The sequence below is a fragment of the Balearica regulorum genome, chromosome 23, assembly GCF_011004875.1.
Source record: "Balearica regulorum gibbericeps isolate bBalReg1 chromosome 23, bBalReg1.pri, whole genome shotgun sequence".
Lineage (NCBI taxonomy): Eukaryota > Metazoa > Chordata > Aves > Gruiformes > Gruidae > Balearica > Balearica regulorum.
Genome location: NC_046206.1, coordinates 754,682 through 778,655, shown reverse-complemented (window position 1 = coordinate 778,655; position 23,974 = coordinate 754,682). Strand labels below are relative to the sequence as shown.

General features: G+C 55.4%; 1 protein-coding gene across 4 annotated transcripts in view; it reads right to left on the bottom strand.

Annotated features, from left to right (window-relative positions):
* Positions 1–23,600, bottom strand: part of NECTIN1 (nectin cell adhesion molecule 1) — a 106,725-nt gene extending 83,125 nt beyond the window's left edge. For 2 of the 4 annotated variants that reach the window (XM_075774789.1, XM_075774791.1), the window contains exon 1: positions 22,800–23,599. In XM_075774789.1, the coding sequence (XP_075630904.1) occupies positions 22,800–22,881 (82 nt within the window). In that variant the 5' untranslated portion in view covers positions 22,882–23,599. Of the gene's footprint in view, positions 1–22,799 lie in introns of all 4 variants that reach the window. The other 2 variants (XM_075774788.1, XM_075774790.1) reach the window with 2 other exon arrangements.
* Between the last annotated feature and the right edge of the window lie 374 nt (positions 23,601–23,974).

The following is a 23,974-nucleotide window of genomic DNA, read 5'->3' as shown; positions in this document are numbered from 1 at the left end:
TGAATCTTACCCTGAAAGTGTCTGTTTATTTCCTTGGACATGAAGGAGTCTGGATGATTAGCTCCTTATTCCCATTCCATGGCAAAGCAAGGTCTTGCAGGACCCTTTCACCAGTGAAATCAAGCCTTTCTCACTGACGTGGACTAGAGAGAGGGTTCTGCTCATTCCGCGACTTACCCAACAACTGCTCAAAGCACTTGTTCAGGGGACCTTGGCCTACGTTTTCTAAAGGGGCTGCCTAGCTGGAGACCCCATTTCATGAGAGCCTATTCTTTTCAGAAATGACTTACAAATTGCTGGCCTCCTTAATGGGTCTTACCCTGGACAGCCCAAATGACAAGCCACAAAGGGGAACATCAGCTGAACCTCTCTCCTCCTCCCCCAGAGCCTCCTTGGCAGTACTACTTCTTGCCCAAATTTCTAAACAAAGCACTTGCCTTTGTTCTTCTCCCTTTGCAAACTACCCCTCGGTGAAAACTGACCCTGCCTGTGGATCAGATTTCTGACTCATCACTTAAAGATGATGCATTTTGGCCCAATGCTCAAGCCAGCCTTTGTAAAATGATGCCTGGCCTCTTCTCTCTCCCACCCTCTCCCTGCCCTCCTGAACGGGCAGTCTATGAGACAGAAGCGGTGGTAACCCAGATGTATTTGTTGCAGGGGAGGAGACACTGACAGTTTGATGCTGCAAGGACCTGTCCATGTTTCCCACCTCAGCAAAGAGACAGGCTCAAGTGGAGCATCCATGTAGCAGTAATAGGGAGGGGAGGAAACCTAAGATCCTTCTGTGGGCCATCAGGTCTTTTCCATTAGGAAGGCACACACCCCATCTTACAGCCCCTGAATGACCCTGTACTTCCCTACCTTGCTTGCGATGTCTTGCTGGCAAAAACACAGACAGAAGGATGTGAGGTTTCCTGCCAAAAAATACATGGTCAGACCAGGAATAAGAGCAGGGACATTACAGGAGTCCCTTCTATAATCAAACTCTCCTGCTCAAAGCGGTCCTCTCCTGTGCACCTGAGACAGCAGGATGTTCGCCTGTGCAGATGCAGGGCTAAGCCAGTTTCCCTTCCTCCTCGCTTCGGGGGAAGCAGCGGGAAAAAACCCCAAGGATGGCCACAACCGATGGCCGTGTTCTGGCCGCATAAGGTAAAAAAGCAACAACAAAAGACAGCAGCCCTTCCCTGCCCCCTCCCCGCTCCCTGCAGATGTCTGCTGTCTGCTGTCTAATCCGCTCGGGGTAGCCGGGCACCACAGCCCCCCTCCCCGCTCCGGTCAGCAGTGTCACACGGCGGGAGGCGAAGGCGATCCACCGCCCCTGGATCCGGCCTCTGGCACAAAGAGCATCAGGGGGAAGGGGAGCGCAGCGGCTGGACCAGCCACTCCCGGCCCAGCTGTGCACCGGCCCCGGGTGTGCAGGGGGAGGGGACGGAGGGGCTGGGAGGCGGTTGTATCACTGCTCCTGCCATGAGCAGGAACAAAGCGACGGGGCCAGGAATTCAGAGCAACCAACAGCATTTCTATGCTAATGAGAGCTCCGAGTGAGATCCTGCCGCCTGTGGCAAATTGGAGCGAAAATCCAGGCTTGAAAGGATGCAACTTTTATGTCCGATGAGCGTCGCTGGGCTCCAACACCAATCCTTCTCCCTCGGTTTATTTTTAATTGACTCCTACTAAGCCGGAGTGCATGTTCATCCGTTCCAAATGGAACAGCTGTTGAAACTGAAAATCAGCATCATAAAGTGCGGACGTATATATTTTGTGGTGTTCAGCTCTTAGCACTCCATTTCCAAACCTCAGCAGCCTGCCCAGAACAAAGGATGCCTTGGCAGAGCATTAACCCCATCCTGCAACCCTTGCATCCCCTTGCGCTTGTGCAGAAAGGGCTGCGGGCTGGATCCTGCACTGAACACCACGTGGACACTGACAAACGTGGCGGTGCAAGGTGAGATTGGCAGAGATCTGTCCCCCAGGCAGCTCACAAAGGTAGCTGCCCTTCAGTCAGCCCTGTGCTACAGCCCCAGCAGAGAGTGTTTTGATCATCAGGGTCAGAACCAAGGTCTCTATCCTTTGTATAACTGTCCACCGACAGGCCAGCACACAAAAGCCTGCACCCTCAGAAACAAGACCTGACAAGGCACTAGTCCCCGGAGGTGGACTGCTGGACTCGATGACCCAGCCGCGGGGTTTTAGCAGGCGTGATGTTCTGATCATCAGGCAATAGAGCTGACATGCTGGTGCTTGGTCCTTCTCACACATAAGCAATGCCCTCCTTACACAATGAAAACACCAGCTGGCTAAATAGTGGCCATACCCCTGCTTAGTCTGAAGGGATAATAATCCAAAGACCTGGCACTGCAAAATACACTGGAGAACTCCATGGATTGCCAAATTCCTACAGCAATCCAAAGTCAACGTGGAAATGTTGCGAATGGGAGCAATTGGGATCCAACTCGGGAGGTGCACTCTGCAGAGCAACAGGATCCCTCAAGCAGGGATTGAGCTCTCTGCTAACACAGTGCTGTGGGGTCTGGCTGGCTCTCAGCTCGGGCAGGGGTCACTCAGCTCTCCCCGGAAAGAGACTGTGTACTTTGAGGTGAAGAGGGGGAATGGCAAATTTCTAAGGCTGGTGTGCCAGTGTCTTTCCCAAATGAAAGGACAAAAGGGGCAATAAAAACTCCACGGGAACCAGGAGAGGCAGGCTGCTGCAGACCAGCTGGTGAGCGGTATCCTGCCTCTGCTACTCCAGTAGGTTCAAGGCTTTGGACAAGGAGCATTCCCGAATGCTTCTCTCTAAATGTTACAGCTGCCACCCTCCGGCTTGGCAATAGCCCCCTCAAAAGCCTGTGCACCTCTTCTGTTCTCTTTGGCCTGGAGGAGTCAGAAGGGGAAAAGTGGAGCAATGCTCCAGATAGCCTGGCCACGGACTCCAACCATACGTACCTGCTGGAAACGTTTCTGCCGGCAGCAAGAATTGCTAATGGGGGAAATCAAAGCTCAACCCTTCTCCCTGAGGAGTTTGCAGCACGGTTTCTACACTAACAGTTGTAAAAGCTCTGGATCCCTAACACCAGCAAAGCCAGAGGGAAGACTTCCTAAGAAATCTAAATCCTTCTGCGGGAGGGATATCCCTCTCACCGGCTACCTGTATCCTGGGCAGCAGAATCCAACCATGTGAACAGACCTGGAGGAGAACCACAAGAAGGAAGAGGAGACGAGGCAGTGGATCCAGATAACACTTTGCTAGCGCATGGCAGAAGGACTTTTTCTATAAATAATACTTCTCTCCAGGGGCATGCTGGGTGCCAGTCCTTTCAGATGCTTTGGCATTTATTAAGGTGGTTTGCTGGGAGCTGTGGTGTTTAGAAAACCTGTCACTGACCAATGTGCCACAATCTTAAAATAATGGATTAATTAAAAGCTGACCATGAGCTTTTTGGAAAGTCTGGCCCTATCCACCTAGCTCTAAAAACAGAAAAAGCAATTTTTATGTTTTGCCAACCAAACAAATCCAGCTTCAGACCTCTGATTAAATATTAACTACTTTGCACAGACCACAAGCAAGATCCACAGCTATTTATTGCTCCAAAGGCAGCTGCAGCAAGAAACAAAACAAAACAAACAAAACCAGCCAGGAACAAACGGTGTCGTGCACATCAACAAGTTTCCCATGTGTGTTTGAATCAGCCTGAAGCCAGGAGGCATTTAAGAGCACGTTTCACTGGGCTCAGCGCTCAGGGACCCAGCGCTGTCGGTGCATCGCCCTCCGAGGCCACATGCCTCCCAGCACCTACCGCTCCTCCCTGCACCGCATGAGTGGACTGACTACAGCCCCAGTCCATAGGCTAATGACGTCAATGATCTTCACTTCGGATCTCACTACGAAACTGCTGCGATGCCTGCAGAGCTAATACCACTGTGGGAGAGTAAACTGGTGACTGCCTGATTTATCCCCCTTTCATCCCCTTTCCAAAGCCCAGACTGGGGCCAGCAGAGGCCCAACAATGGCACTGAGAGACGCAGGAGGAGGCGAGTGTGTGCAAGAGGCAGACCCCATGGTGGGACCGCTGCTCTGAGCGGTGCTGGGCCAGCACCGTGAGCCTGCAGCCGCAGAGGTCAATGAGGCTGCTGTGGCTGCAATGCTTGGCCCTGTGCAGTGACAGCCAGGGCACGAGTGGAGGGCACTGGTGGGAACCAAGGTGAAAACTATGTCCCCATGCCAAAACTGCTCGTTTTCTTGCAGCCCTGTTAAACCCCTGATCACACCGTGACAGAGGTTTGTCTCTTTTAAAAAAATGGTCACACATTTCTCTGGACGGTACAGCCTTCACCTTTCCTCCTCCTCCTCCTCCTCCCAGACAGAAGGGCTGTAGCATGGGCATGGGGTCATTTCCAAACCGCCCGGCACGCACCGACCAGCGGCGTGACGGTGGGCAGCGGGCGTGCGGGTCAGCTCGCCGCTGCACCCCCAGCAGCTGTCCGGCGCTGTCCCATGGCCTGAAGCACTCATGCAGCTGCCTCTGTGTCAGGCTCCTCACGTGCTTAGAGTTGAGCAAGCGCTGAAGGGCTGCCGGGAGCGGAGCTGCCCTCCTTGCCCTGCATCTGCTCGGGCAGGTATTTGCAGCCTTCGAGGCCTCGATAAAGCTAGGCTGAGGTGGGGCAGCCTGCAGCACTGGCTCCACTTTGTCCCATTAAGTGGCTAGGTAGTGTTCACAGCCCTTGTACGCCCCATGCGTGTCTTTGAAGGCTTTTCCCCGGGGTTCCTAGTATCATTTGATGCCCTGGAGCAACAGGACAAAAGGTGATTGTTCCCCATCTTATTTCTAATTATTATTGAAAATAAAAAAGCAGCTGTGCTCCTATTTGGGCCCTGAGCCAGCCCTGGTATTCCCCCCCCGCCTGATTTCACAGACATACGCTCAGGTTTCTGACGCACAGAGATCAAATAACCCATCACTCAGGGTAAGATATTATCCCCTATTACCAATTCAATGCAAACAGCTCTTGTCTTCCCCAGATTAAAAGCCAATTAAAGAACCTTGCGTTTCAAGGGGAGAGGAAACCGAGAGGAGTTCTTTGTGGGGTTTTTGTTGATCTCTGGAAAGGCGGCAATATCCCCCATAAGTGTTATCGATGAGTTCTTTTCAAATCACATTGATTTTGCACAGAACCGTTTGGGACTCATGTCTCCAGAGAAAAAGAGAAATACAGAGAGGACAACAACAAAATCTCAACAACGTGTGTCCTGAAAAGGAAAAAGAAAGGAATTTTACTTGCTGGAGGATCAACGGTGTTTGTTTAAGTCAGCAATTGGTGTTTTGGGTTTCAAAGCTTTCTCAGGGCAAGGGAGCCTTATTCTCAAGGTGAAGAGCAAGCTCATAAATCTGGGAGAAGCTTCAAGACGAGAATATGCTGATTCCCCACTGCAGGGAGGGCAGAGCCAACAGGAAAAGGGCATTTGCTCTGCAAACAAGCAGCAGGATGAGTGCTTGTAAATCGCTAGTCACAAGGGAACAGGTGACATTCAGTCCGGCTGCACGCCGATCTGGGATACAACGGGAAGGGAAAGGTGACTTTAAGCCAGCTCTGCACTCACAGGGGCCACACCGATCCCCTGGTTTCTCCTCTCGGCTCCCAGAACAGGTCAGGGAAGCCTCAGGTCTGATACTCTGTTTCCCACAGCTCTCACTGGGAAACCAAGATTTGAATCTTCAAGGCAGCAGACTCGGCCCTCACCCCAAATGCCTCCTATTGCCTTACTGCTCTGGGTGCGGACACGTCCTGAGACACGGCCGGTGCGGGGGTGAAGCCACAGATCGGAAAATCTCCCGTCCGGGACTGCAGCCAGCACAGCGGGACTCCAACACAAAGGTATACAGTGATAACTCGCTTCATCGATCCCGCTTCCCTAGATTTAGTAGAAACAAACAAAAAGCCTCATCATCGAAAACCCCAGGCTGCCTTTCCAGCAAGTATCGTACCCAGAAGGAGCTCTGTGTTTAGGCTTCCCCCAGCTTGCTACTGGTTTACGCGCTGCCTGTTGACCCCTGCCTCTCTCAGGGCCCACGCTGCTCACAGCCCCATTACTATCAGTTTGCAACCAGCGTGCAGGAACCGCCCCGGGCTCGGGCTCACAGCTCCTGTCTGCCACGGCCCTGCAAAGCCCCAGCACCGAGAGCAGCCTCCTAGCGCGTCTGCCGCGAGGTGAAGGGGTATCGAGTTCTCGACAGAGGGTGTTTAGCACACCCGTCCGCTTCGCTAGGTAGGCAGGTGACCTCCTGAGGTCCTTTGCAACCTGAATTATCTTCTGTTTCTATCAGGATGCTAAACTAGCACAAAAACATGTCTGTCTTTCTGTCAATCTGTCACTTTGCGTTCATTTCAGTTTCATCTGTCACAGATTAGCCCAGATCTTACTGTCTGCAAGCAGATATTTATTGTTTCCTCTTTTGTTTTCTTTTTTAAAGCCATTTCCACTTGAAATATACAGACATGCAGGCATACGTACACAAACAGCAGGGCACCATTTCCACCAGGCTGTCTCTCCGTTCCAGGCTGATTTAGTGAGAAAGACTGGGAGTAACCTGGTCTGACGAGTGACTCTTTGCATTAAAACCAACAGCCAAACCGCCTCGGCCTCCTCTTGGTTGCACACACGGGCAGGGCGAGGGGATCTGCCCGGCTTCCTTGCAGAGCCTGGGCTCAGCTGGTGCAGAGGCAGAGCAGGAGGCCAGGTCGTGCCTACGCTGCCAACAGCAGCTCTCAGCCTGTTTGCTAGCCCACACTTGCCCACCAGCCACCATGTTCCCATGCAACCACAAGTTTTGCATTGGGAGAGGAGGGGCCCGACCACGGCCCAGCAAATTCTTGCTCCCACTGTCTGGGCTGAGCACGAGCACAAGCCACCCAGCAGCAGACGTCCTGAACGTCCTTGTGCTCCGCGCTGCACAGGTGGCTTCAGCTTGAGCTGCCGCCGGCCGAGAGCCACCAGCCCAGACAGCATGTGGGGAGACGGCCGCTGCTGTGGTGACTACAGCTTCTCCCCTGGGTCAGTGAGCGTGCTCCAGCAGCACCCGTGCTGGCAATGGGTGCTAGACGGGAACAGCGCCGGGGCTGGGGGAAGAGGCAGAGCCCAATGCAGCTGCTCAGGGAGGCACCGCAGCCCCTGCTTGCAGCACCCTGTGGGCTCACTGCCTGCCGCCATGCCGGCAGAGGCAGGACACCTCCCAGCGCACACCTGCACAGCCACGGCCCATCTTGCTGCTGCGTGCACGCACAGGAGACTCAAACTGGAGGGGAAGGGAGAGGTGGGGAGGGAAAGGGGGGCGAGCAGGAGGAGCCTGGGGACAGGACAGCTGTGCGCGGGCATCGGGAAGAAGGAAGGGACGCAGCCTCCGCTGGCAGGATCCCTCCCTCTCCCCTTCATTTCCGCCCAGGAAAAAAAAGGAAGACTTTTCGCTGCCTGCATTTTTTTCCCAGCGTCCCCAGCCGCCGCTGGTGAAACCCCATCTCAAGCCACCCCGTCGCCATGGCGACAGGCCGACAGGCACAGATGGTCCCAGTTCGAGGGGGAGCGGCGCAGGGGCGCGGGGCAGGGCAGGAGCAGGCCCCAGCCACACACCTGGGGGGACAGGGAGGTCACCCCCCCCCCCCCGCACTCCTCTCTCGCATCTCTGGCCATGGTGGGACATTCGTGGAGTTGCTGCCGCCTTCGGGGTGGCCTCGCAGGAGGGAGGGACACGCGTGCTCCCCTACCAAGGGGCACGAGCCCTCTTGAGACCCGCCATCCCGTGACCCGGACTTCCCTGGCTATGGGAAGAGCCACGTTTTCTCAGACATCCGGAGCATCTCCCCGGAGCATCACCTTTAGCAAACCTCGGGGACTGCACAGCAGGCGAGCGCGGGGGCCAGACCTTTTTCATCTGTGAAGCGAGTGGACACAGGGCTCAGCTGGCACAGCCTTGCTGGGTCTCCCAGACGGATTCATCTGAGCAGACGGGGGATGAGGACTGGGGTGGGTGAAGATAAAAACTCAGCCATTAATCTCCCTGAGGATTAACTGCCAAGCCTGTCCACGTGGGGCTGTGGTGTGGGGCTTTGGAGCAGACAAACAACATCTAAGCCATCCTGGAGATACCCATGACTCCTCAAGAGTATTTGAGGGAAGCAGCCAGGCATGTCCCAGGCACCCAGAGAGAAGAGGGTGTTTCTCAGGGGCAGAGGCCTCTCCTCATCAGATTTGCAGAGTGAACTTCAAACCCGATACAGCTTGGTGTGGTCAGCCTCATAAATGGTTGCATTTTGGGGGAAAGCAACAAGCATGAAACTACACTTCAAAGCCTACAAAGCTGTCTGGGCCTGCAAAGGCAACGGACTCTCTATGGGGAAACACAGGCTAAAGATGCCAAAGAACATGGTTGCAAAAAAGAAAAAATAAGTGTCTTTTTCTTTAGAAACTTTAGCTCCTAGCACAGGCTGTCTCAACTGCTCAGGTCCATTTTCTCCTGAAAAACCCAAAGCAACATTAACTCTCCAGAGCCGGTTTTGGAGCTGTTACCACCATTATCACAACTTCCTTAGCTCCAGACGCTGAGTTTTGCAGCCCTGTCCCCAGATCTGTGGGGGCCAGACAGCTGCTTTTCTTGCCCAGAGTCCCGGGGAGCGTTCATCCCACCTGGGAAGCAGTGTTCTTCAGGGCTCGAGGGCCAGAAGAGGCCAGAGGGACAGAGGGCGGGCGGTCCCACGGTGAGATGAGCGTTGTTGGGAGGCTGCACAGAGCGCTGCAGGGAGCCAAACCCCCTCCTGCCTAAGAGCAACCGCTTCTCCCCGCGCCAGCCCTCCCGCACCAGGCTGCTCCCTTTCCCGTGGCCCTGGCACGCTCACAGAGATACCGGCCTCGGGGGCCCAGCCCGGCCCAACCGGCTCCCAGCCCACACCCGTGAGAAGAGCCAGAGCCCGTCCTGCCTCTCAGGTGTGGCCCTTCGCCTCCGGGCTCCCGCCCGGCAAGAGCACTCGTGCCAGCTTGGATGCGGCCACTTTTGCTGGTGAGAGAAGGGGAGCAGGAGCTGCTGGGCAGCAACGCCCTGCCAGGGAGGTGACCTGTGCCAGGGCGGCAGCTCGTGGGAGGCTGCGAAGCCTCGCGGTGTGGACGGGGTTGTCCGCGGCACCCCTTTTCTTGCTGCTTCTCCTTCAGAGGGGGTTCCCAGATTTTTGTTTTTCTGCTGGTGTCTGGGTTCAGCCCTTTCTTCCCCAGCCTGACTAGCCCTGGAAAGCCACATCTTTTCTCTGCAGAACAGGTCGGGCGCGGGAGCAGCCGTGCCCGCTTCCCATGTGCCAGCACAGCCCAGCCTGGCCCACGCCCTCCCCCTGCCCCGACAGCCCGTCCTTTTTCTTCCCTCTGCTCTCCTTCCCGGATGAAAGCTGCCTCCCCTCCCTGTATTACAAACATCGTTCAGCTGCTAGATAAGAAGTTCTCCAGCAGCTCTTTATTAATCCCACTGGAGGCAGAAAGAAGGCAGAGGGAAGGACTCAGCGTGGCCAGGACAGAGACTAATGTTCCACAAAACACCTTTGCAAGAGAGAGGCATGTCTTTTTCCCAGAAAGTCCCATGGGAAGCTGGGGTAATAATTAACAATTATCGAACTTTAAACCCTCCATTTCTCGCTCTCTTCTGACCAGGATTTTGTAATAACTCATCCAGTCTGAAACACTCCCAGCCTGGTTTGTCGGGGCGGGAGGGGTAGGGAGGGGGATGCGGTTGCTAGGCCTGCTGCTTCCTTGCTTTTATACTCAGCTGCAGTGTCCCAGCTCCAAGCTTCCAGGGAGCTCGGATATGAACCTCCTTTCCTTCCTTCAATGCATCTTGCAGCTCCTTTGGGGACAAAAAGAAGTGGCTTGTCGTGGTACACGTCTTCCTAGGGAAGTTCCCCCCCAGCCTTGGAATACCAGAGACTCTTGCATATGGCTAAAATCGTAATCTACCCAGGAGATAGACTAGAAAGCTTTTATAGCATAGACACTTGTTTAAATCCATCTGCTGTCTGAGGCAACTATAATCAGAACCATGTGATGGCTCACACGTGAAACAAGTTGGATGGCTCACAGGGCCTGGGTTTGCATTGCTACCTGCCCCCTCTCCGGAAGGACCACAGAGCTTTTCAAGTGCTTGTCCATGGCACAGGCAGGGTATTTCTGTTATCTGCATCCCACGGTGGGGCAACTCGGGTGTTACGGAACTTGCTCACAGCCACCTAGGAAATTAGTGGCAAAAGCAAAACACGTTGCAGGTATCTGAAGACTTACATTAGTGTCCCCAGCATGCAGCCATCCTTCCTGACTCAGCATTTGCAGCAAATCCACCAAAGACAGGGCACAGCGTGAACCCCTGTCACCTGTCCTGCCCAGTGCATTGTCCAGCAAAGAGCCAGGGTGTGGGTGGGAGCTGCCCTGGGCTGGAAGGGCTGTCCAGCCCGCACCTCTCAGCTACCTGCAATGCCCCCCCCCCGCCAGATAGTGACTGGAAACCAGAAGTGACCCAAATGCAAAACTAGTGGAGCAAGAAATCCAGAGGCCTTTGAATTAAACCAGGCAGGGAAGCCAATGGACCACGCTCACCCACTTCCATGATTTCAACCCACACATCACAGAGAGCAGTAAGAAACTGGGTCCGGTGTTTGCACTGACAGAATATTTGTACATTGATCTACGCAAAACAATTTCTCATCTTCTAAAATCATTGGGCAAGGAGCTGCCGGCTCCTGGCTGCTATGAAGAATGACCACAAAAAGGGGAGTCATCTTTCCCTGTGCTTTGCAAATGGTCTTCTGCTTGTATAGAGTAACGTCGGCAAGATCAGTTGTGCAAGGCGCCCCGCAGACACAGGGCAACGTGAGCAGAGAAGAGAGGGACTGCTAACGGCAGCTTTGGACAAGGAAAGGCACACAGAGGTGAAGTGAGCTAGCCGAGGATATTCCAGGGAGCTTGTGGCAAAGCCAAGAAATGATGCCAGCCCTTCTGAGCTCAGCCTGCCTTTGCCATCACCTCCAGGCCATTCTTTCCCTTTAAGTAAAAGCTGATTCACACCTGGTAGAAGTCAGTGTGAGGCAGCAGATATTCCCATTTCCAGTGAGGTACCGTAAGGTACTCCACAGGCATGGCAGCAAGTTGGGGTGTCGAGAATACAAGAAAATACCTATACACCTAAAAAGAATGATTTTAGCCTTTTATTTCCAAAGGGAGTTTAGAGCCAGTGAAAAGTCTCAGATCAATACCAGCAAAACTGCAAACTGGAGCCCTCCCCTTAGCCACAGAAAGGGTACAGCTGAGACAGCATCTGCACAAACAGCCTGCCCACAGTCTCTGCCAGCGTGCCTCAGCTCTGACCTTGAGGAGTTGCCTTGAAGTGCAAGAGGGAAACTCCCCCTTCCTCTTTCCTCCCCCCTTCCCGTGCAGCCCTGGGCTTTTGTTCCCCAGCAGGGAGATCACTGCTGGTTTCTTTTACTTGGGTACATGCTGTCTAGAGAAGAAACCGAGTCTGGACAAACTCATTCCACATGCACGCCAAGAAGACCTGCTTCATCATGCAGGTAGAAAGAAGTCCTAAGGGATTCAAGGCGATTTTGCAGCACAGGTCTTGAGGCAAATCCAGCGCTAGAGAGAGCTTAGCTACCAAGCTGGCTCTGGCATTTCAGATGGTGAGGTGCAGTTGCCTGTTCATGTTCGCCATTATAAACAGACCTTTCTTCTCTTCTCCTGCCCCACAGCTGTACATGTGCTCGGCCCCATGCCCCAGGGACCTTTGAAAACTGCATTATAGGTTCTCCCCATACAAAGTTTGGATCAATACAGCTGTCAGGCTTTGGCCACGTTACCCCTGCTAATTGGAATTACAATAGGCAGACTGCAGCTTTCACTCCAGCTCTCTGTTGCTTGTCATAATGTAATCAAAATCTCTCTCGCTCTCTCTTTATCATGGAGCGTGACGGGAGCAGAGACGCTGGCAACCACGCAGCCTCCAGAGACTACAGATTCCTGTGGATCTGACTGGGGCTGGGAAGCTTTGGCACAGGGCTGGGAAAAGAGCCCCTCGCTGCCGAAACTCTGGCCTGCCTTAGGCCGACCAGGTTAATGGGAGAGTCAGCCTCAGGGACCTGGCTGGGCACGGCAGGGAGACCAAGGGGTGCTGGCGGAGCAGGTGCTGCGGGAAGGAGGTGGAGAGCCAGGCTACGACCAGAGGCAGCCGCAGCTTGATCGTGGAGCGAGTACTGGGCGGCAGCAGAGCCCAAACCCTCGCCTGGCTGTGCTGAGGGAGGAGCCTCCATCCCCAGCCACGCAGGGCCTGCACTGACCGAGCCCAGGGGCACGGGAAGGGTGCTTCCTCCTCGCTGCCTCCTGACATCCCCGGCTCCTGCCTACCAGGGGCTTCCCACCAGCTGCCAGAGACAAAAGTGAGCAGGGGCTCACGGGATAAGCAATGCGGCAGCTCGGCATGGGCATGCCACGGGGCACTGACCAGGACTCGGGGCGCTGGACAGGACTGAGCCAAAGCTTTGTGCTCACGTAGGAATCTGCCGGCTTCTTGCTCAGCCCTAGTACAAGCGAAGCTGAGACAGCACCTAAATGCTTCAGCTAGGTCAGGATCCCTGCCATGCTAGGTCCTGTGCAAAAGTCCCTGGCCCAGCAAGCTCCCAGCTGCGCTGACTCACAAACCCTTGCCTACATCTTGCTCGCTGTTTCCTGCCTATGTGCAGCAGCCCTGCCAGCAAGAGGCCACACATGTCTTTCTCACAACGCCTCCGAAGGCTCGGCCAATTTACCGAGCTGGGGTGATACATAGCGGGCAATAGATGCAGCATCTGTGATTTGTTGATCGTTATCAAACAGCAGTAATGCAGGGCTGAATTACCCAGACGAGGGAAGGATTGGCAGCCTGGACCTACTCAGCTCCCCAGAGACTGGCCATAAACAAAACTTAAATAATTAGAGTGCTTGGGCGGAGATGCAGCCTCTAAGTATTCTTAGGCTCACGCAAATAAAGGAATTAATAAATTCTTGGAAGGTGCCAGGCTGGATGGGGCAGAGGGAAGCTCATTTTCCACATCACTTGAGAGCAGCCGTTATAAATCTCACTGAAAGATGCACCTCCCCAGGCTAACGATATTTTTAAACTCCGGGAGAGAGGGGAGAGGAAAAACCCACGTTTTAGTATTTACACCACAGGCGAAAAGGGTATTTAAAAATCAGGATACATTTTTGAAAGTCTGTTCCTGCTATGCCAAGAAAGAAAGAAAGAATTTTCCTTCTCTAGCGCGATAGCTGGAAATATTAGCCCCAGAGAATTCATTCCTACCACCATCCTTCTGTTGTAAACTGAGAAATCAAACTCCCAGAAGGACTGGGGGGGAGTCAGGGGATAAAGGTTCTTTCACCGGCAAATTGCTAGTTCAGTTCCCATCTGAATCAGTAGCAAATGCAAAGCAGCTCCTCTGAGTGCTGAGGGGTGACTTCTGCACCGTCCCCGCTTACTTGCTGTCTGGGATAATGTCCCATAGGAGATGAGACGACATGGCCCTACGCAGCAGCACCCTCACGGGACACAGCAGTCTGGTTTGTGGGGCCAGGAGCCCGAGCACGTAACCAAACACAGCAGGGAAGGGACTGGGCTGAAGGACGTGGCCCTGGACTTGGAGCCAGGGCAGAGCCTCACGTGGTGCAGCGTGCCCCAGACGTTCTGCGTGGCAGGGAAACCCGTGCCTAGGCTTGTGCAGGATAGCCAGGCCAAATTGCCTTTCTCATGCTTTATTGTTCCTCCATGCGGGGGGTGGGGAGTGAGCTGGGCTCCTTCTTTGGCAGTCATTTAGGAAATCTTGTCAACGGCTGACTGATCACAGGTTGAAGGACGCTGCACGGCAACAGGAGGTGTAACAAGGGGAGAGTTCTCAGCCTTGCTCTCGGGACCCAAAGATAAACTGCCGGAGCGCTGCCTCCTTCCTCTGCCACCGCTGCAGCCTTCCTCCTGCCAAACTCAGTCCTGCTCCTCATCCCCTCCAGGGTCCTCGGGCACTGAGAACATTCCCCCTTTTACAAGCTGCGCTCTGTGCAAGCCTCTCTCCTTCCCATCCCTCCCACCCCTTACCAGGACTGCTGTCATCCTCCCAAAAGGCTCCTATTCAGCTTGTATCAAAGGGATACATGAGCACACCCATTAGGCATCAGAACATCAAGCAAATCCTCAAACGAGCCGCCTCTAAAGATCAGAGCACACTGCAATCACTCCCTCCCCAAGGAGATCCCAGTAAGCCCTCCCCCACTTTCTCTGGGTTCCTGCTGAACCCAAGCATATGACATACGGTTGGCAAGCTCAGCCCCATCACTAGGCAAAGTCTCTTCACAGAAGTTGCACCCACAGAGCCCCCGGCCTCTCCCTGTTCCCCCACGAGCCCTCTACCCCGTTTCAGCGCGCGGCAGCGGCTCAGAGGCTGCCCCAGCCCTCGTGCCCCGCAGCAAGGAGGCCATTGCTGCTGCCCTACGGGTCTAGGTCTCACATCCCCGCCTGCGCGCCACCCGGACTGGGCAGCAAGCGGGGCTGCCGCAGGTGCCACCAGCAATAGCAGGTCCCCTCTCACCGCTCTCCTCTCCCTGCTTCTCCCAGGAGGCAGCAGAAACCCAATGCAGGCCCGAGGAAAGGGGAATGCTGGCAGCCGGTAGATGTGCCTGCGCAGGGGCAAACACCAGGACAGAAGTGGCACTCCGGTACACGCGTGCTGATTTGCGTGTTGGTGCGCATGCGTGTCTTTCATAACCATGACCTTGAAGAGAAAAGGAAGAAGCCTTTTTAAAAGCCTTTCGTAAGACACCATGTGCTTTACTAATGTGACACAAGCACAGCACTTGGCTTTGAAGTCATGACGGTAGGTGTCCTGTAGATTTGGATCCTGGGCTGGTCTGAGACTGCCCATTCTTCAGCACCTACCACCTAGGTCTCAGCCCCTTGGTACACAAAAATGAACTCATCCTTCCCGAGTAAAATATACAGAGCTGCAGCGTGTCCAGCTGTGGGGTGCAATGCACAGACTAACAGCACCCAGCAGCACTGCCTGTAGAGCCAAGAGGGGTCCCGTATCCAATAGAAACTGGCAGCTGATACAAATTACAGCATGGCAAGGATGCTGCTATGCAACACATCCCTGATCCTTAATGACCATAAATGGGCACAGTGTTGGTTCCCCCCCGCACCCAGAAGATACCCCTTCCTGCAGCTCGGTCCCTAGCCACTGGGCCGGTGCAGCCGACGAGGGGAAGAGCGTGAACAGGCCTAGTAACGAACAGCTTGTGCAGTTATCTCCACTGTACACCACCAAATCACTGGTTGCTGCCTTCTATTCCAGCCCTTACAACAACATCGCTTCTCAAATGACACAGGCCTTGGCTAAGTGAGTAAGGTGACATAGGCAAGAGCAGCAAGGAAATAGCGTGCGCTGCAACCTCTTTGGAACAGGGGTGATCTTTTCCTTCTGTGTACTTACAGCCCCTAAACCGACTTTGATCATCCGTCCTTAACATTTCCTCTAGTTTTGGCTAGAAGGCCATTGGCACAACTGCCCTGGTGGGAATGTGACTCTAGGCTTACCTACAAGGGGTCTCAGGATCTAGCCCAGGAGAAGTCAAAGAGTAAAGCCTATTAGATGCCTCTCCCTGAGAAAAAAGTAGACCTAGCTCGGTGCAGCGGAATTGTCCAGTGAAACCAGTGTACTCCAGACCGTGGGCTTCGTATGGATGTTTAACGTGCCGGCAGCAATGCGCACCCTTCTCCCGGCCGCCCTAGCGTTCACTTTGCCGGGCATGCAGCACTTGTCACTCTCTGGTGCAGCGGCGGTAGCTCCAGCAGTTGGTTAGGAAAGCTAGGGCTGCAGCACGCCAAGACACCGGGACAGTCTCTTTATTTCTGCTCCCAGCCCTGGGGGAGGGTGAGGAGATGTTTCAGGACAGGGGGCCTCTCCGTCACGGCCATGGGTCTGTGTGAGGGGTGAGTTATGACTTCACAGTGTGCTGATAACTCTCCTGTCCCCAGACTCTGAGCTCAGCTAGCTCATTTGTTTGGGCTGTTCAAGGACGTGGCAGGGTTCATTCCTCCCTCGCCGCTCTCCCCTGCCCTGAGTGCCACAGTGCCTCGAACAGGCCACCGTAACCGTCATGTATCAAGCTGCTCTACACAGAAACCTGGAGAAGACAGTGACGGAAACTCTGACCTTTCTCCTGAACTATCCCGATCTCTCTATGTGTCTCCAAGTAAACCTTGTTCATCACGTTAAACTCTCCCCTAGGTCTATGATTTCTTCCCGTCATGGACTGTTTGTAACCCCTGGCTTTGTTAGGACACTCAGCACAGAAGCCTCTAATTATAGGCCTCTGCTCGAGCTCTTGAGTCCCACCAGCCTCTTCTACCCATTAACATTAGACCCTGAGTCCATAGCCAGAACTCTGCCCCCAGACTGCCCCCTTGGGCTGTTCCTGGGGACAGTGAAAATGGTCAGTGAAAAGCTTCTCAAGCAGTCTCCCCCTCAGTCCAGGGCATCAGCTTCTCAAGCAGTATCCCCATCTTGCCAGGGGATAAGAAATGAAACCTGATTTTGCCACGTGTGGTATCCTCAGTGCAAAAGGTAGATACCTGCAAGGCCAGCTGGAATCCAGCGGCCCCCTAGATCCGCACGATGTGGCTACAGACCCTCCTCTGCAGCGGCCTGTTCTGATCCCATGTCTTCAGCCTCACACAGAGAACAAGGCTGGTTTTGCTCTCAGGTGGCCACATGGCACTCTGCTCCAGCCCCCTCGTCTCCCGCACAGACGGGCCTTTGTGCTGGGAACTGCTCTCGCCTGTCACCAGAGCAGAAAGGCTGGATGCTAGCCACTGGCTGCGAGCTGCATGGACCCTCTGTCACGCCTGCCCATGCCTCCGGATGCCTCGCTCTAGCACGGGGAGGGGGAGGAACGGGTCTTCCATAGGAAAGGAAAAATAGATTCAAAATCAGTCTGGTTATTGGGTTTTCCCAGGTAGAGAGAGAACTGCTGAGAAGAGAGATGGAGGCAGAGTCCTCTTGACTAACCAGCCTTGGGAGCACCTGCTGTCTCATAGCCAGGTGGTCCATCTGGTACCTGCCGCTGCTTCGAGGCAGTGATGTGATTTGCAGGTCCTTCTGCAGCATCCCTGCATGGTCGGGAGCAGATGGAGGCACTTTGCTATTTCCTGCAGTTAGAAAGGCAAATAGGCTGGGACGGGGAACGGAAAACCCCATCCCTGTGTTTTCTTTCAGGGAGGAGTCACACAGATCCTGCTTCTCCTTAAGCTCTTCCCCCCTTGCCCACCTGTAGGTCGAATGAAGATGGAGAGCGGTGTTGTACACCAATCTCCAACCGGACTGGCTCAGAGCCAGTGAGGGAGGCCTGGAGCAGAATGAAGGAGAGAAGCAGAGTTGGGTGGATAGTGCCTAGAAAGGCTTTCCTCCTGCATCACACCAAATAATGTCAAAGGAGGATTACAGACCTCCTGCAGGGACAGCTTTATGGTGGGGGAATAGAGAAGAGATGGTTCATCCAGTCGGGTCAGTTCCTCCTATCCATCCCCAGCACCCCATAGAGATGCTGAAAGGACGAGAGACTGCTGGCCAGATTCCCTGTGCCCCCAGCCACTGCAGACCTGTGCCATGCAGGGCACGAGCAGCCTCCCTGGCCTGGGACCCCCTGTCCTCCTGGGCTGGGAAAACAGCAAGGGACTGAAGCGGTCTCTCCCCTTCTCATGCCCAGTAGCTGCTGTTCAACTGCCTTGGGATTGCTGCAGAGCAGAGAGCTGCCGCAGCTTTTATGATGCCAGCCTGCGTGAACGGCTGCATCAGCCCCAGAGAAGGGGAGAAATCTGCGACCCAACAGCAGCCGGGAGGAAAGCAAGGGGATGTACGATGAGAGGTTTCACTCCTTAGTTAAACAAATTTTCACCTGAAACAATAATGTGGGTTCGGGAACCCTCACTGCAGCGCTCTGAATTCTCTGTGCTGGGATGGCGGTGCTCTGGTAATTAACACAATAGGTGTCTCAAATGCAAACTGGGTCCCAGCTCCAGCGGCTGGCGGCACCAACTCACCCTGCATCAGAGCTGCCCTGATTTAATCTGACGTATTTGAAAAACAAGATGATCTCTAGGGCTTGCTCAGATTGGAGTACCTTTGTCCCTCTCTCATTTGTTTCTGCTTTTTGCACCGATACGCCTTGCTGGCCTGCGAAAAGGACTAAGCAAGAGCCATCGCGACCTCGAGCAACGAAACTGCAAGACGCAAACCTTTTCCCAGCGGCCCTGAGGACTGTAGCCATCCATCTGAGGACTTATCAACTTATCGTCCATCTGAGGACTTACCAGCTCATCCCCGCAGCATTCACAGGCAGCCTGACTTCTGCTCTTCCAAAAAATCGTTTTCTCCTGGTGCTGCCCCACCGTCTCCCCCACACGCCTGTCTGCTGCTGGTGCTGTGTAACGCCCCAGGGCACCAGAGGTGGGAAAGAGCCTTCCCTTGGCTAGTGGTGGCCACTCGCTGCTCTCCCTCCGCCGCATGATGGGCTGCTCCCGCTGTCCCCAGCCTTAGCGGCGCTAGCAGAGGGCAAGGGATGCCGGTGGAAACACAGGCCTGGGAAGCAGGTCACGACAACCGGCTCTTCTGGTTTCCTTCGTGATTCAGCTGAGGTGTGAGCGGTGCCCAAAGGATCCTTCTGGTGCCTCCCTGTAAACTCGGCTTTGTGGCCGGTACAGTTGCAGCCCGGAGGAGGGGCGATGTGAGGAGAGATGCGCCAGGCTCCGCCAGCATCGGCATCTTGTCAGCCACCAGTTAACTGCGCGCGTTTGCCTCGCGCTAGATGCGTTGCTGGATGCGGTAATGCCCCTGCTTTTCTGTACGTCTCTTTGCAAATGGTTCCATGTGCGCCGGGCTGGGAGCTCTTGCTTGATTAACGCTGCCGGTTCAGAGAGCAAACAGCATTAACCACGGTCGTCCCCTGGCTCTGGCCACGGGGCAGACACCCTCCTGCTTGTGGGCTGAGCTGGCTCTCAGTACGGCCCGCCGCCTCACCCGCACCGACACATACGTGAGCTCATCGATTCACACCGGGTTAAAACTCGACAGGTCGGTTCCACTGCAACGAGCGAGGTTTAAGGAGAAAATATAAGCAAAAGACACACTTTTGCTTCCTGAAACAGCTTGATGCTGTTGTTTCTAAGTTTTGGGAGGAGATAGGTAGGGGAAAGAAAAAATAACAACTAAGAACTCAAACCGAAGGCCGAACAAAACTCCGGCAACTCTTTGTCTTTTGGAAGCTGCTTTGCGATATTAAAGCAGCTCTGTAGAGCACGAGATGGACCAGACCCTGCAGTGACCCGCTTTGACTACTTCCAGCACTCCGGAGAGGTGTCGTACCTCCCCAAAAAGGACCCCTCCCTCCGGCTGCAGCTAGGTTTGACCTAAGGCCTCCAGGTCACTACAGCTCAGTCAATACCGCTGTCAAGCGCCGTGATGGAAAAACCCTGTGTCAAAGCTTCAAACGCGTCTCCAGCTCTCCCCTGCTGAGGATCTCAAAGCACTTTGCAAAGAAAGACTCGGAGCCCAAGAGGTAGCCCAGTGATAGCAGACAGGAATTTGTCCCCAGACAGAGGGGAGCATTTGGAAACAGAGGCCCAGATCTGCAGATGCAGGACCAAGCATGAGATGAATGCCTCTGCTCTGCGTGGCTGCATCTCGAGCTGTACCGACTTTCATGGCAGGGATAAACAGACAGACTGTTAAAGACTTGTAAAGCATAAATTTAACTGCAAGTGTTCCTAACCCCTGAAGATCAGCCGCCTAGGATCTCTCCTCCCCAGGACCCCACGGCTTTTCAATAAGCCCTGTTCATATCGATATCTTGAAGCCCTGATGCCGTAGCCTGAGTTGATACCTGGTTAATGGTTCCAAATGGACAGGCAGGCAGATTCTCACGGAAAGCTGCAGGAACCCCGAATTGAATCCGTTCTGGACGATTGAGCCGATCACATTAAAGACAATTTGTAAAGCAGATTTTTATAAGGGACTCCTTACAGCTTTTACAGCAGGAAACTTTTATTTCCTTATCAGAAAAAAAAGCTAACATTGTCAGAAGGGGAAGGGAGTATACGTGGATGGGAACAAAATGAAACGGCATTGATCAGATGAGCGTGAAGGTTCTCCAGCGTCTCCTGCCTTCCTCTCGTCCTTCTTGGGTGCTAGGTACCAAACCACATTTTCCAACAAAGTGCGCAGCTTCTAAATCACTTATAATAAAGGAGCCTAAGTTCCCCTCGCCCCTTCTCCTTCATAAGCAAGCTTGTCTGCATTCAAAGCTTACGTATGGCTTGTTACACCTATCCCCTCAGCTGATGCTGGCACAATGCACTGCGAACTTGAGGAACTACCTGCCTCAGTACGGCACTCAGGCTTGTGGTTTAGCCAGGACTGTCGGTCCCTACTGCTGTGGCTTCGCACAGCACCCAGCACCGTATTGTGCTGGGCCTTCCCTGCGGCTCTGGGACGCATCCACAGTACAAAAAAGCGCACAAATGAACGAAACGAGTGAATGAATGAATACGCAATATAGGATCAGTCATTCCTGCAAATGTGGTGCATCCACCGCTAAACTGGTCCAGCCGAGAGTCTCGCCCACACAGGCTTCAGGGTACTCGGTGATCACGAACGGGTCGGGAAGGATTATCTTCCCGGAACATTGCAGAGCTGGCCGTACCCCTTGCTTGGCAAGGCACCACGAAATGCACCACCGGCTTATCCTGGCAGAGCTGTCAGCGGGACAGTGCAAGACAAACTACCGGGCTACTGCAGAGTGGCAGGAGAGGAGATTGCCTGACTGCTGGCAGCAAAGCCTCAAGAACAGCCAAAAACACAATAAGTGGGGAAAAAAGTCTCTCTTGACGGGGGAAGGTGAGATGCCAGGCTGCCCCAGGGTCACTGTCTGTGTGTCTCCTTGGTGAAAGCAATTCCTAGAGGGACTGGGGGAGCATAAACCCTTTCTGGTTTACCCAGCACAGTCACCACAGCATTACTCCACCTCCAGTGTCTTTCCCAGGGGTTGTGGGGAGGGTTTCCTGCATGGGGCTGCCCAGTAAAGGGATGAGAAGGAGGGAAGACCAGGTGAAGAATGGCATGGAAAGTTCTGAGACTCCTCGTGAGGAGCCAGAGCTCAGCCAGGCACCTGCCTGGAAGCACAGAGGAGTGCAGGGAGCCCGAGGCTGTCCCTTCCGTCACCTCTTTTTGCAATGCACAGCAGATCCCTTTGTCCTGGGAATACAGAGATATACCCAGACCTGGTTTCTCATCACTCTGTTAACCTTTTCCCTCTCACAGTCTCCCTGGTTTCTAGACCACCACCCCCTCCCATTTCACCTCTGTCCCCATCCGTTTTAGCTGGACCACCCAGTCACTGTGCTCTGCTGATCTCCCATGCCCTGGATGTTATCATCTCCGTCTCTGCTAGCACCAGCGAACCCTGGGCCCTGGCATTTGCTCTGATGGCCGGTCCTTTGGCCCAGACCTTGCTAACTGCGGCCACATCTCAGAGTCACAGCCCAGCCAGCCTGGCTGCTCTTCTAGGATGCTGCCCCAGCCCAAGGAGAGGAGGAGCAGAGGCAAATTCCACCCTGCCTTCACCGCAACTTCCCTCCAGCTGCAGATCCCACTCCTTCTGCAGGCACGGGCTGCCTCTTACCCCTGCAGAAGGCTGGACACAAGCCCGGGGGTGGCACATGTGCCCACTGCCACGCACTCCAGACCCAGCCACCAGGAACCTAGTCTCAAAAAGGCAAAAATCGGTTCTATTTGCATTTCCCAGTTCCTCACAAGCGCTGTAAACCCAGACTGCTGGTCCCCCTTCCGTGTCTCCGAGACGGCCGACTGTGGAAAGCCCTCCAGGATGGCATTAACCCATTCTGCACTGGAGCAGAATAAAACAGTCCCCCCCAGGGCACTTCACAAAGTGGGTCACTCTTCCGCTTCTAAGAACTGTGCTAGAGCCCAGGGCAGGACCAAGCCCTGAGGTGGGGACACACAGGCTGTTCTGCAGCCGCCAGGGTAGGTCGAACGAGCCGGGGAGAAGTCGATCCAAATCTTTGCCCATCTCTCCTCCTTTCCAGGGGTGGATCAGAACCAAAGGGATGGATCAGATGCCAGCAGGCACCCAAGTGCAAAAGCAGCGAAAGGAAGGTCTGGAGCCTGGGAACAGTCCAGCCTCTCCGCAAAAGAGCCCGTGAGAAGCGTGTGTGTTGAGGGGAGTGGGGATTTCGGGGATGCTAGACAGCTGAAACCTTCCATCTCTCCTTCCGAAACATCTGTGCTCATTACCCAGCCCTGTGGCTCCCTTCCCCGGGAAGCCTGGCTGCTATGCCTCGCTAGACGTTGCTCGATCCAAAAAGCAAACAAACCGCCTCAGCTCCCAGGACTCCGGAGCCCACTGCCTGCAGCTGCTTCCAAAACAAACGATCGTGTTGTTCCTCTCCAAGCCAGAGACGAAACCGGCCCCGACTCTCTCCCCCCCTCACGCAGATGCTTCCACACCTGCTCCAGAGCCGGGCGCGCACCCCAAAAAGCCGAGCCCATCCTTCGCCGCCGCTCCGCAGCACTTCCCGCGCCCCTTTTCCCCTGGGCACCCCGCAGCCCTCCTCCGGGGCTACCCCGAGCCCCGCAGCGCCCCGGGGGAGCCCACCGCCTCCTGGGGGGGCCGGCCGGCAGCGGCTCACCTGGTAGGAGCGCGGCCGCCAGGATGCAAACTCCGATAGTCCACCAAGATGCACGGCAACTTGTCTGCAGCTGTGAAGCCATGAGAGTTCCTTAGAAGAAATGGGCAGGGGTCGGTCTGGCAGCGTCGCTGGGCCCCCCACCCTCCCCGCCCCCGGTGATGTTCAGGTCTGCTTAAAAAAAAAAAAAAAAAAAAAAAAAAAATTAAAAAAAAAATTTAAAAATGTAGGTGCGGGAGGACAAAGAGGTGCTGCGCCCAGCAGGCAAGCCGGCGGGAGGACGGGCGGCCGGAGGAGAGCTTCGCCCATCCACAGGGGCCCTGGGAGTCGGCAGGGCGCGGGGCCCCTCTCCGCGGGCGTCGGGGCAGCGCCGGTGCTCTCCTCCGGGAGCGAGCACGTCCGCAGAGCTGGGCGAGTGAGAAGGGGAGGGGAAAAACACACTTAAAAAAAAGGAGAAAAAAAAGAAACGGGGAGGGGGGGGAGGAAAAACAAATAGAGAAAAGCGAGGGAGAGCCCTCCGCGGGCTGCTGCTGCCGCCGCTCGCAGCGCGGCGGTCCCGTGGCTCCGGCGGCGGGGCTCGGCAGCCCCCGCCCGCTGCCTGCCCTCCGCTTCCCGGGGCGCCGGGAGCCCGGCGTTGCTCAGGCGGCGCTCAGGCGGCGGCGGCGGGCCGGCTGCGGCGCTCCATGGCCGGGCGGGGGGCGCGGGGCCGGGCCGGCCGCGGGGCGGGGGGCGCGGGCTGCCCGGGCTGCAAAGGCACGGCCGCCCGCTCGCACACGCACACGCACACGCACACGCACACACACTCCCGGGCGGGGCGGCGGCGGCGCTCGCCCTCTCCTGCGTGATGTCAGTGCACAGCGGAAGGAGGGCGCAGCGTTAACTCTTTGCCTGCCCCGCAGCCCGCCCGCCCGCCCCCTCGGCGCCGCCGCGGGCCGCTCTCGGGCAGCCGCCCCGCCACGGCGGGGATCGCCGCTCGCCGGGGCTGCGCCTGGCTCCGGGGGGCTGCCCGCCTCGGCTCGGGGAGGGGCGCGGGTGGCCGGGGTGCCCCAGCCTCGCCCCTCGCCTCTTCTCCCCTCCGGCTGGCTGCTGTCGGCAGCTGTCTTTTGTTCGGCGGGCGTCCGGCGTCCTTGCGGGGGACGATCTGGGAGCCCGGGGCGCCTCTCTGTGGGTCTCCTAAG